The sequence below is a fragment of the Agelaius tricolor genome, unplaced genomic scaffold (assembly GCF_023055355.1).
Source record: "Agelaius tricolor isolate 1412-34295 unplaced genomic scaffold, bAgeTri1.0.p SCAF_24, whole genome shotgun sequence".
Lineage (NCBI taxonomy): Eukaryota > Metazoa > Chordata > Aves > Passeriformes > Icteridae > Agelaius > Agelaius tricolor.
The window spans coordinates 11,113,573-11,127,079 of record NW_027269284.1 but is presented as its reverse complement, the minus strand read 5'-3'; the positions used below and the strand labels follow the sequence as shown (position 1 = coordinate 11,127,079).

The 13,507-nt window shown below is 43.7% G+C and overlaps 1 protein-coding gene across 1 annotated transcript in view; it reads left to right on the top strand.

Annotated features, from left to right (window-relative positions):
• Positions 1-1,388: 1,388 nt before the first annotated feature.
• Positions 1,389-13,507, top strand: part of SLC2A9 (solute carrier family 2 member 9) — a 78,058-nt gene continuing 65,939 nt past the window's right edge. Inside the window, exons 1-3 of the mRNA XM_071447340.1 lie at positions 1,389-1,509; positions 5,105-5,203; positions 9,981-10,141. Of these exons, the coding sequence (XP_071303441.1) occupies positions 1,432-1,509; positions 5,105-5,203; positions 9,981-10,141 (338 nt within the window). The 5' untranslated portion in view covers positions 1,389-1,431. The remainder of the gene's footprint in view (positions 1,510-5,104; positions 5,204-9,980; positions 10,142-13,507) is intronic.

Sequence of the window (13,507 nt, the reverse complement as noted above, 5' to 3'; positions counted from 1 at the left end):
TGTCCAGATCTTCTATCAACGTGTACAATAATTGTACACACTCATGAGTATCCTCTGGCTTTCTATTCAAACACCAGTCATCTTGATCTGAGCCAATGACACCTCGAAGTTGCTGCATCATAAAGTGTTTCCCAGCCTGCATTGCTCAGTGGTGTTACTTACTATGTGTCTGAGAGCTCTAAGATAGTTCTGAGGTATCAGAGCTGAAAACAGCTCAGATTTACACCAATATCAGCTACAGTCACTTGGGGACAATTCCCAGATGCACTTAATACTCATCATTGCCAACTAGAAGGTGTCATTTGACTCTTAGCAGTTCAAAATTCCGTGTTTGCAAGTAGGTACCTTCAACTATAATAGCTGAAAGCTTTTATCTTCCCCAGGTGGCATGTCTAATCCCCATGCTTAACACAGCAGTAGTGTGGCGTGTCAGATCTAAACCCCCTAAGGCTGTGGAAACATCCGAAACATCTTAATTGGCTACAAGTCTTGTGGTACTTTCACTTTCCAGCCTCGGCAACACGGGAAGTCTTCCCCACCTTAGTCTAGAGTCTAGCTCACAGAAAGGCTGCCCGGATCTCCAGTCGGGACCCTGCAAGCCGTGGTCCCCCAGCCCCACTGCCACTCGGCGGCGGGGCCGCGATGGACACGAGCCGTGACATTGCCCTGCCCTACCTGCTCTGCTGGCTCAATCCCCCGGAGGGACGGGCCCGGCCGGGCAGCCCCAGGCACGGCGGCGAGCGGGCACATTCCCCTAAGTTATGTGCGAGCACGCACAGCAGCAGTGCGCTCGTGTTCCCTCCCCATCGCTCGGTCCTGCCCGCAGCCCCGGGCACCGGCTCTGTGCCCTCCCGAGAGCCGCCTCCTCCCGCTGCGGGCCGGGACAGGGACAGGGACAGGGACAGGGACAGGGATAGGGACAGGGATAGGGATAGGGACAGGAGTCGGGGCAGGGACAGGGGCAAGGGCAGGGGCAGGGGCTGGGGCTGGGGCAGGGGCTGGGGCAGGGGCAGGGGCCGGGACAGGGATAGGGACAGGGACAGGGGCAAGGGCCGGGACAGGGACAGGGATAGGGACAGGGACAGGGGTCGGGGCAAGGGCAAGGGCAGGGACAGGGGCCGGGGCAGGGACAGGGATAGGGACAGGGGCCGGGGCAAGGGCAGGGGCAGGGGCAGGGGCAGGGACAGGGACAGGGACAGGGACAGGGGCCGGGGCAGGGGCAGGGACGGGAATAGGGGCAGGGGCCGGGACAGGGGCAGGGACAGGGATAGGGACAGGGGCAGGGACAGGGGCCGAGCCGCAGGGCCCCGAACGCCCCTGAGCGCCCGGCGCGTCCCCCTCGCCCGCCGCCGCCGCCCCCGCGGCCGCGCCCCCGCTGCCCCCGGAGATGCGCGGCCGTTGCGCCCGTGCGGCGGCAGCGCGGACGGAGCCATGGACGGAGCGGCCGAGCCCGAGGCGCACACGCTGGTGAAGCGGGGAGCGGGCGGCAGCGGCAGCGCCCGCCGGGGCGTAAGTAGTGCCGAGTAGCTTTCCGTGGTGCGGGAATGCCCGCAGCCCTTACCGCGGAGCGGGAGCGAGCCCGGCGGCGCGGGCGGGGAAGCTCGGCCTGCGATGCCCACGCCTCGGGGAGGATTAACGGGAGAGGGGGTGATTCCCATCCTCTCTGGCGCGATGGGAAGGGTGGTGCACGGAGGCTGCGGGAGCCGGGGTAACAGCCCGGGGCTTCCCCGAGGGCCGGGCAGAGCTTAGGTTGGACAGCCCTTCCCCGCCCGGGAAGTTGTTGCTGCCGGTGCAGCGGAGGCCGGTGGCGGGCAGAGCTAAAGGCACCGCAGCCGCCGAGCCGGGACGCGGAGGATGTGCGGGGTCAGCGCGGGGCCCGTCTGTGCCGGGCCGGGGGGCGCCGCCGCCGCGGGTGAAGCGCCGGCCGGCGAGGGCTGAGCAAGGCGAGGGCGCTGCTGCTGCTGCTTCCTCGCTGCTCCCCAGGACCATCCTATTGGCAAGCTCTCAGGGCGAGGGCAGAGCCGGGGAGAGAGGGACGGAGGTTTCCATTCATCGCCCGCAGCCCCGAGGGCAGAGCTGCCGGAGGGCGCCGGGACCGCGGGCACCTGCCGGGAATGGCCGGCCCGGGCCGGATCTGGGGCTCCCCAGTAGGGTGCTCCAGAGTCCAGCCTTCCTGTGTCAATCAGCAATATCTATTTAAAAATATTAAACTTCCTTATGCATGCATGCAATGTTTACCACTGACAATTGTGCTTAATTTTATTCTGAGGAGGGGGCTATAACTAGCCAAAGTACGACACTCTAAACTGTGTTTTGAAAAATGAAGTGCAAACCGTCATGCAGTAAATGAAAAAAAAAAAAGAAAAAAGAAAAATTGAGAGTCATGGTAGCCAGTAGAAATATTTCACTGCAATCTGAACAAGGACTGGAGTTGAGAAAAACATCTGTAGATCACAGTGCCCTGGGATCTGTGATTAGACCAAAAACGTGGGCTTCCACAAGTAAGCAGTCCTCGGGTATCTGCAGGTGTTTGCTGCGAGCTGACATGCAGCTTTCCTGACTGAACTCTTATTGCTGTGGTGACGGTGACACGTTCCTGCCCCTGGGCTGACAGGGGCACACACACGGCCGTGAGGCCAAGGAACACCTGTGAAGGAGGCGTGGTTGCCTTCTTGCTTCCTGGCCATTTAAAAGACACTGTGGGTTGTGTTTATCTTTTACTAATGTTGCCACAGGGTAAATTTTTTTTGAGCAACAGTTTGATTTTTGGGATTTTTTTTTGCATTCTTGCTTCATTGTGCTTTTGTCTTTATCTGGTGTTGCTGAAACCTGAGCAAATATTTAAAATAGTGAATGAGGAGACAGGCCATGGAGAAGTTGAAGTTCATGCTCCAAGTTCCAAAACCTCTGAATTGAGTGAGCCTGAAGTTTTCTGCAGCTGCCTATATACTTAAAAACTCCATGGTACTGAATAAGTTTCTAAACCCAGCTATCACAGTGCAAGACTTTCTAAGCACTTCTCTGATTTGCCCTGCAGTATCTTCCACTTAGACTCATGTGCATATAATTTGCCTGTACTGAAATTTTATGCATTCATTGATGTTTTTAATAACCATTTGGCTATATGTTCCAAATAATTTTGATTGGAGGATTTTTCTGATGTGTCTAATGTTGTTGAAGTAGAGCCCTTTAGAAATATTGCATCAACATTACTGCATAACACTTGGGAACTCACTGTTGGTGAACCCTTTGGGAGCAGCCTGGTAGACCACCAGAAATATTTTCCCCAGCGTCATTCATTCAGAGTAGTAGCAATTCCTTCTAAGTGGAGGAATGTTTGTGCATAGCAGAGAAATAATGAGCGCCCAATATGAGGTGTTATCATCAGAAGTTAAATAAAGCCTTATGTCAAGTTTCTGCATTTTGTTAACAAAGTAATGGTGCAAACTCTGTGTGTGTGTGTGTGGCAGGCTCATTTTAAGAAGCTGGCTAATAACAATAACTTGTGTTTGGCTTATGTAATGATCTCAACGGGATATATTTCGTATACAAGGCTTTTCACCCCCTGCACACTTCCTCCTGACCTGACCAAAAGCAGGCTGGTTAATGAACTGTGTAATCTCTTAAAAGGTTCCCACACCATGTGGAAGAAGTTAAAGCACTCAGCCATGCTGCAGGGTTCATTTTGAACACTCAGAGCTGGCAGGTCTGAGCATGGCAGACCCCACATGTGCTGGGCTGTACGCTGTGCTCCCCACCCTGGCACCTGGGTATCTCATCCCTTCTCCACAGGTGACAGAGCCTGTGAGAACAGTGTGGCACAGGAGCTCTGGCACATGCCAATAGTCATGGCATGTTCACCTGCCCACAAGGCTGGTGGAGCTTGTTCCAGTCCACTGTCACTGCAGCTCTGCCATGAGCCAGCTACACAAACCTCCTTCATGCTCAGGACCTGCATTTCCCAAAGTGAACACACAGCTTTGTGCAGCTGACAGAACATATTCATTCATTAACCTGTTGTGGTGTGGTCAGTGATAGAACTGAAGCCGAGCTCCTTAAGCAGGTCTTCCTCCTTTTGAAAGGATTGGGGCTCCAGTGAGTGAGGATGCTGGGCATAAACAGCAATGAACTGTGCTCGAAATTCTATATTCTTGTCATAGCTGGTTTTTAAAATTGAAAACACATTAAAAATACATCCATTTTAATACATTCAGAGTTGTCTTTTATTATCTACACAATTACATTTGCAATTGACCAGCCACCCAAACACTAACTTCAATGTCTCTTGGGAATGGCTGGGAATGGTCTCTTCTGCCATATTCTGTGACCCAGCAGGAAAAGTGAATGGCAGAAAGTAATACTGGGGAAGTTGGAAAGGAATGCAAATGCAAAATCTCTCAAATCAAAGCAGTTCTACCTTTTATTCAACAGCTGTTGTGGAAGCAGAAATTGCAGATTTGGGCTAAAAAGAGTATGAGGAGGATGAGGGGAGGGAGAAGTACAGATGTGCCACTGGGAAAAGGGCACTGGAGATTGTGTGTGGCACCAAGTTACTGTTGGAAACTTGCATGCAGATTGCAAAACCTAGTTTGTAGGCATCATTTTGATGTTTTTGGTCATAATTTCATTAATTTCATTAATCCTTTGGGGGGGGGGGGGGGCATGTGTGAGAGTATGGTGTGCACACCATCTCATGAATTTTCAGCCAAGTCAGATCTACCCACAGACCTGTTGTATCACATATATGCTATACCTTACTTCACTGTGTTAGTGATATACTGTCAACAGTTTCCTTTGCTGAGATTATGCTTCCCCAGCATTTTACTTTTTGGTGTGGGAGCTGCTACAACACTTGCAGCAGAACTCTGTAAGGTTGAAAGAAGTTCAAATGTTCACTTATGCCTCCATAGATGTTAAGTGACATGCTGTCACTTCAAATGTAATGTTTCTCAGAATGAGCAGGGGGAAGTGTTTCAGGCTATTATTGTGCAGCAAGGACATCTGCCTGCAGGAGCTATGCAAGATAGCTAAAGGGTGTTTAAAACCTGAGGTATGTTAATTTTGAGTGTATTATCAATGGCTGCATCTTTTCTTTGTTTTGCAGAATTGGTCTGGGAGTCTTATTGTAGCCTCCTTAACTGGTGCTTTTGGGTCGTCTTTTCTTTACGGTTACAATCTGTCGGTGGTGAACGCTCCCGCAGGGGTAAGTGACGGACTAAAGAGGAATTTGATATCAGTAGAGGGCAGCCTTGTCCAACTATTCTCTCCTCAGCATCCTGCCCTTATAGTCCTCCTGATTACATAGTAGAAGGGGATTGAATCTCGTATAGTAACATTGTTTGCCCAAAACCTTCTTTCTGCTTCCCGTGAGGTTTTCACATAAATTCAGTAAAAGTCAGGGAGCTAAATGCTGCTGTTGAGGTGAATGGGTGCACAGGGTTTGCTTCTCACTCTCCCAGGTCCAGGCTAATCATGACTCCTCTTGCACACTTTTATGTGATAAAGTATTTGTAATATCTGACTGGTGAGTATTCAGTGGCTGCATGCACATGTTCAGCAGCTTCTGTTCATCCAATTCTAGAGGGTTGCACAACATTTCATTCCCACAGTACTGATATTGTAAATAATGCCTCTGGTTCCCTCTTAAATAATGGGCCCCCTCTTCTGTGTTCTGTTGTGATGTTTCTTTGGTTCTGAATTCTAAACTTCTTCATCTATTGGCTACAACATATGAGATTGATTTGATGAATAGAGCACTGTGAAATCAGTATACAAAAATGGTGGGGATTTCATTAAAATATCAGGTATTACAAATGGAAATCTGAACATTTTGTTTTTACACTGGCTGTCTAGAGACCCCAATTCAGTCAAGCACAGCAGGAAGCAATTCAGGGGTGTTGCAAGCAACACTATTTTGAAAAGTAGCTAGCAAATATTGGAAATAAACTGTGCCAAATATTTAGTTCCTTTCCAAAATAGTTCATTTCCAAAGCTAAGCTCCTTCTTTTATGAAAATCTCCCATTAAAATATGTTGCTAGATTTATACCTAAGCAGGTTTTTCGTGTTAAAGCTGGATGCAATATTTATGCAAATAACAAAAGAAACATTTTTTTAAATTTATGTTCTATATGTGGATTTTATTTGGTAAACTGTTGATCCAAAGGAGCAGGAAGAGACTCAGCCTATAGAAATCTGTAATTGCTTGCTTCATAACTTCTGGGAGTTTTCTTCAAGTTCCTTTTATATACTAGTTAGTCAAGGCTGGAAAAACTGGATGTTAGCATGACATGTCCAGTCATCACTTTACCTTGCAGTCATCAGAGGAAAAAAACAGGTTAGAAAAAATCAGCAAGAAGCTGTAATTCTGTGAGCAATGGTGTTGATTGTCCTGATGGAAAAATCCTTCCTGCACTGCCTTGGGGCTGTCAACAGAGCAGTGAGAATGAGCCAATTTCTAAACTTTTAAGTACCATTTAAAAAATGGACTGTCCTGGTAGTCAGAGCTTTCTGTCACTTTCTGCAGGAGCAAGGGAAAGAAAGGATGATGGGATGTGCTCCTTGGCAGCACTCAGAAAGTTCTCTTTGAATCATGTGATAGATTACAGTGGTGTGGGTGGGGAGGTTGAAGATGCAGCCCTGTGAAAAATGCTGAATTCCAGGTTTTGTACTTAATAACACTTCCAGGATTGTCTGGTTCTGTTTGAAATCTTTAGTGTGGCTTTTGTGCTGAAACTGGGCACTATGATGCTGGCTTTGGTAATACCAGTACAGTACATGCATGAAGTCTCCCTTGGTGTTCAGTGTTTGATTGAGAACTTCATAACTCTCTTATTCATCTTAAGCCATCCATTAGCTAGGGCCAGGGAGTAGTCCTACTGACAAGGAAGCTGTGCAGTTCAAGAAGAAAATACCACTCTGTCCTCTGGCCCTCTCTCCAGCTCCAGGGTTAATGTGTGTCTCCATTTGCCTACAACAGACCCCTTTCCTGTCCCTGTCCCTGGAGATGCAGTGACCAGGTTGAAGGGAAGAGCAAAGGCTGAGGTCACAGCCATGGTGGGTAGCAGTGAGCCACATCAAAGCTGTGCTTCTTGCAGCACAACAAAAGGAACCTTGGCCCCATCTGTTTTCTCCTGTATGTGATTAAATCAGACTGCTGCAAGGTGACCCTTTGGGAATTCTGATGTGATCTGATTGAGAAACACCAAAGCTGAGCATCTTGTAGCTGTACAAAAACCAGCCTTGTAAGAGGTTATACTGGGAGTGCAGTAATTCCTGCAAGTTAGAAGCTGTGCTTCTTTTATAAACTTGCTAGGAAGAATAATTTCTTGTGGTGACATGTGGCTTACATCTGACATTGTCAGATTGTCCTTCTCTCCATAGGATGCTGGGTATGTTCTGCCCCTGTTTACCTCAGTACAACTCTTCTTGATGCTGAAGCCCTGAAGTGAAAAAGGGCTTGATTAGGACAGTTGACTAAAATACAGAATGTTTCCAGGATCCTTGAACTGAGCATGTCAGCAGGAGCTGATGGAGTGAAGGGAGTTAATTTAAGACTGAAGTGTTGAAGAATAATATGTAAATTCTTGTGTCCACTTCCTTTCAGTGCCACAAGTTGTGTCAGCTCATCAAACCACGGGGGAATTCTCCTACAATTCTCACTGGTGGGCTTTATTTCAGGTCATCTCATGAGGCAGACTTAGTCTAACTTCCTGATTGTTACAAGGGGGAAATAAGCTGCACATACTCTGTTCAGAGCTGAGATTGCTTCCCACTCAGTTCCCTGTAGTTCTGTGGGAAAGAGCATGGCCCATCACAGGTATGATTCCCTGAGAAACCCAGAATTACAAGTTTCCATGGGCTTGTTCAAAGAGTCACCAGAATTTATTAAAAACATATGGGAGCATTTGGCAACAGGAAGACAAAAGCTTTAATTGAATACAAGATGAAGCTGTCTTTTTTCTGAGCTGGATTTCTACAGTTCATTTCATGGGCTGATTGTGGCAATGCCTGTGAAACAATGATGTGCTTTGTGCTCTGTGAGGGAAGCAAAGTCCCTGCTACTTTCTGCTCTGCAGCCCTTGCCCTCTTCCTGCAGGAGGCTGCAGCTCTGAGTTCCTATGGCACAAACATACAGCCTGCTGTGAGAGCTGGCTCTGTAGTTGTCACTGTGTGTGAATGACCTCTGTTACTATTTCTGTTCTTTTTAAAATATATCCATTAAATTCATATATATAAAAATTTATATATTCCTTCCATTTCTCTTCTCTTTCTCATCCCAGCACTACTATTATAATGAAGTGAGGCAGTTGAGAAAATAAGACACTGATATCAGTCAGCCACCATTTTTTGTAGGCTTTGTTTAGACGCTAAAATTTTTGTATACAAGTTTATGCTTTTAGTGTTATTGAGACACCTGATCAAAAACCCCAAGAGAGCTTTTACACAGAATTTAATGGATTCAAAATCAGTGGATTTGTTCTACCAAGTTTGTTTTGTTTCATGTGCATCTTCTGAAAACTTCTGTGTTTTATTAGCTTCCTATTTATTGGTAATGGGAGTGCTGAGAGAGGTACTAGTACATGTCAGAACATCCATCTATCTGTTATTAGTGAGTGTTTTAGTTTGTACTTTCTTCTCTTGAATATTTGCAGTTATTTGATGTCTCCTTGTAAATAACTAAGATATGCTGAGAAAATTAGTCATAACACAAGGGGAGAGTAATTTACATACATACTATTTTTAGCCATTATCATTAACAAGAAATGCTAATAGTGTTCTAAAAGTGTTTTCTCTCAGTCATCATTACTATCAGAAATTAATTTCAAATAGACAAGAAGATGTCTGAATCTAAATATAATCTGAGTATTGGTGTTAAAGAACTAAGATGTTATTACTTGATTTTATGGCAGATTCATTTTGAATCTTACTCTGAGACTTCTAAATGATTCAAGAACCAAAATTACTTGTCTTTTTTAGTTTTATTTTTAAGATTATTTTTAAATGTTTTTTCCCTCTCTGTTTAGAAGCATTCAAGATGGGATGGGAGAAATAACCCTGTTCTCCTTTTAATTCAGGGCACAAAAAGTTTAATAGAAATTTGATAGATGGATGACAAGCAATTGTATATTCCACCTTCACCTTTCTTAGGTATTTTGTAGATGGAGAGATGATTATTTTAGTTTGCTAAAAGCCCTCAAATAGAAAATTTCATGTGTCCAAGGCCAGACTTTAGGCAAAGTTTGAAATTCCTGGTTTGAACAGGGAAAATGTAGCGGCTTACTATGCTGAGAAGAAACTGGGAAGTAATTAAAGATACAAGATTAAACTTTTGATACTGTAGAGCTTGAGAGCTTTTCCCAAGTGTGCTGTGCCCTTCTGCTATAGTGACTGCAACTTCCTGGCACTGTATCCTCACCAGAGCATCAGGCACCACAGCATTTCCTTGGTTTTGAAATAGGAGCAGCATGAAAACAAGGACATTGACTAAAGAGAAAGTAAATAGGAGATGTCTCTGCAGGCAAACAGAGACTGTGTTAAAACTCTGTCCTGGAGCTATAACATCTTTACCTTTTAAAAAGATGAAGAACTTTGTCTAATTAAACATCAGGGAAGGGAAGTTGTTAGAAGGCATCCTTCAAAAACCTGTGGTTGTGCTCATGTGAGGAAAGCAGAGGAAGAGTGTAAACTTCAGCAAGTTAAAGGCTGAAGAGTGATCTTATCCTGGGCATTCTTGTCTGCCTGTGGAGTTTTTTCCCCATCTGGTTTTCGTACTGCCTTCTGGTTATATGTATATATGCTTGGACTGACTCAGTTAGTTTTATTGCAGTTTTATCTATAAATGAAGCCCCATTTTTCAGAGGAGAGAGACAGAAGAGCGATTCCTGCAGGAAAGCTACTGTGGGTTTTCTGGGTTCTTAATTCTGTTTCTCTCAGTTGTAGTCCTCAAGTCCACATATTTTTATTATTTCTTTTCTTTCAGTATATCAAGAAGTTTTACAATGAAACTTGGGAGAGGAGATATGGCTTCTCAGTGGATGAAGGCACCCTGACACTCCTCTGGTCCATAACTGTTTCCATTTTTGCCATCGGTGGCCTTGTGGGTGCCATTATTGTTACCCCAATTGTGAAGTTCTTTGGAAGGTAAGTGTTTTGGAAAACTTGCATTTTCTAAAGTAGTTTCTCACTTAGTCTCTCTAAAAAGTTTTACTTTTATTACAAAATAAAAAAAACCCAAATCTTTAAATTCTGAAAATTTACTGTGCATCATTTGAGTCACAGAAGCCATTTGCTCTGAATGGGCAGTAGGTTGAGATCTCAAGGAGTGTGGCTTGTCAAATATGCCAAAGGAAAACACATAAAATAGAAATGATTTCACAAAAGACTGGCAGCATCTTGTTTCATGAGTTTATTGAATATCTTACTGTAAACAAACAAAGCTATCAACATATCTCATTTGCTTCTTATCAGCATTTGCTGTCATATGGTAATAAAAATTTACTCTTTTTTCAATCCTTGTCAACTCAAAATACAGTTTGGAGAACTGGATTCAGATGAAGTTCCTGTATGGCCTTCCCCAAGAAGGGGGTATGCCATCCATTCTGTACAATGCAGTATTTGACCAAGGCTTGATCAAGTCATATTCCTGAGAATATGAGTATTTTAGGAATGTTTGTGTTGGTGTGTGTTTGCATTTTTGCTGCAGGTACTAACTAGGTATTTCTGTCAAATTTTTGTGTCATACAGTCTTTCAAATAGAATTTGAAAGGTCATTTATAATTTATCTATATTTAGAAGGACATGGGAAAAAAAACCACCATTGTAGCATTCATCATAACTGCTCATTTGGATTTTTCTTAATTGTAAATTCAAATTATTTGATATCTTTTAGTCAGTTAAATTACAGGAGAACATCATCATTGAGGCTTAAATATAAGTGTAAACCTTTAGTGTTCTTACTTTCCTATTTTACATTTTGACTATATCTGTTAGATTGTACTTTCCTAGGTCTATTTTTCACTCTCCCAACCTGTCCACATGTCATATTTCATCTGAAAGGGTGTATTTTCAGGTTCCTCCATTTCATGCTTACAGCAAGTCAGTATTCTTAGCTGTTACCCATTCTTCATGAATTTATTTTGTCACTTCAGCACTTGATTTTCAATTTTTAAATATTTTCCATAGTTACATTATTAATTTTTTTAGGTTTTCAATTTCTTCTGCCAAATCATGCATTTGGCTTTAACATACTTGTTAGAAATATGAAACTGTGCCTGACTCAGACTGATTAATTCTCAGAAAATTGTTGAGTCTTTATTAAAATAAAGTAAAAATGGGTTCACAGAAGGCTAGAATTTTCAGTGAAGAGTAGAAGAGCTTTGTGTATAGGTTTGTTAAAATTGTTAAATTGTTAAAAGAGTTAAAATGGTGGCTGATCTCTGCTGTAGATACACTTCCACTGGAGCTGGTCAGGTTTCCAGGGCAGACCTTTACACTTGCACACTCTGCCCCTGTTTGCCATGTTTATCTCCATTAAGCCACGAAAACAGCTCTGTTGCAGACACAGGGGGTGAGTGCTGGAGCAGAGATGGGAAGGGGCTGTGTGAATGAAGGCTGCTCACCAAAGAGTGGTTCTTGAGTTTGCTGCTCACGCTGCAGAGTGTTTGTCTGGTCTAGGAGCCCAGACTGACACGTCGTTATGGTAATTGAGGAGCACACAGTGAAATGTTGACAGAACAATAAAATACTTTGCTGTGAAATTGCTCAAGTGTAGGTTGGAGGGTGGTATCTATGATGAAGCTGAGCTCCATTTACACTGACACGGAATAATGAGCTAAGGGGGATTAAAAGCACTAGTCAGAAATAATGTATGACTTTAAAAGAACACTTTTGAATCATATTGCTTTAAGGTTAAAAACATAAATTCCAAAGTACTAGATTCCTAGGCCCTATTTACTTCAAGAGACATGTAAAGTAATTTTTTGAAAGGGAACCTTCATCCACATAAACATAATTCCCAAGTTCAGGTGTGGCTTTAACTCTTTGTAATTTAAATTCTCCTCTTCTAACGAAGAGGGTCTGCTGCTGTTTATCCTGAGCACCCAGACCAATATGCTCAAGGGATTGTTTAGGTCACTTCCAGGGTCTCCCTAGGAGGAGGGAGAGGCTGAGCATCACACCAGGCTCCTCTCCCTGTTCTTGGTACCACAGCCATGGTCACACTCAGTGCCTTCAGTGAGAGAGAAAGGGCAGTGCACGGGTTTAGGGTCAGTGTGCAGAAATTCCTCTGTGCCATTCCCTGCTCCTCACTCCCCTGTGCTCCAGACTGGGTCCCTCTGGGGATGTCCCTGCTCAGGCCTGGATCACCCTCTCCTCCAGTGACCTTGTTACACCCTCGCTCCATCTCCCCACAGAAGCCACCCCTGCAGCCCCAATACTCCCCAAGCCTTTCCACAGACACTGCTTTCCACAGCAACACCCTAAATAGAGTGTTCTCTTGTTTTCATTTCCTTTTCATTCTGCCAAAGTCTCTGTTTTTATCATGCTTAGTTAGGCTGTGCTTTTCTCTTCTCAGCTGCATAGTATAAGGGTTTGCTGGCCAACTTTTTCTCAAAAATATATATTTTATAGTTTTTATTTAAATTTAAAGGAGAAAAAATCAGTATTTTCAGATGAATGTATAAGACTTGTTTGACCTGAATGAACATTTTCTTTCCATTTTTGTCATTATTTGTATCACTTCAGCCATCTCAGAGTGTATATCCATCTGAAAAATCTGTTCTAAACAGTTACAGTCATCAGTCTGATGGTTGTGTTGTATAGACTTTAAATGAATTGCATCTCATTTTTCCATCTTCAAGCCATGTTATTCATTCAGTGTTCAAAACTCATTAGAAAGCAGGAAACATGATTAAAAGCACAAGTGTTAAAAATATTTCCTTTCAAAAACATATGCATCTGTTGGGAGAAGTTGGGTGACTTTTTCAATGGGCGTGAAATTTCCTCTTGATACTTACATATTGAAAAAAATTAGAACTGGTGGGACAGTTGTCACCTGCTCTAGAAAGGAAAGGGATAGACAGCCTTCCTGGTCACTCCTTTTTAATTAATCCCTCAAACTTGAGCAGAAAGTTCTGAGAGATGAAAACTAAAAGGAATTGGGGTGTTGGCAAATTAAAAGTTTAGATGTTCTGAAAATTTTAAAATACATTTTTGTGATTTGGTTTAAACTTTTTAACAAAGTAATAATTTGCCATAAAGAGTATTTCTTTTATTTGAGAAATAAAACCCTAATGTTTTATTTCACTGTTATAGAATGAAATAATTTCAAAGGGGGGAAGAAATATGTAAACCTGTATTTTTATTAATTCCAACAATTTTTAGAAAAGCATTGATTTTTATTACTTGAATGAGCCCAAACATTTTTCCTAACTCTACAAGCAGGAAGTAATTTTCCCCAATGTATAGTTTTAATATTGAGAATTTAAGGATGAATTATAATGACACGGA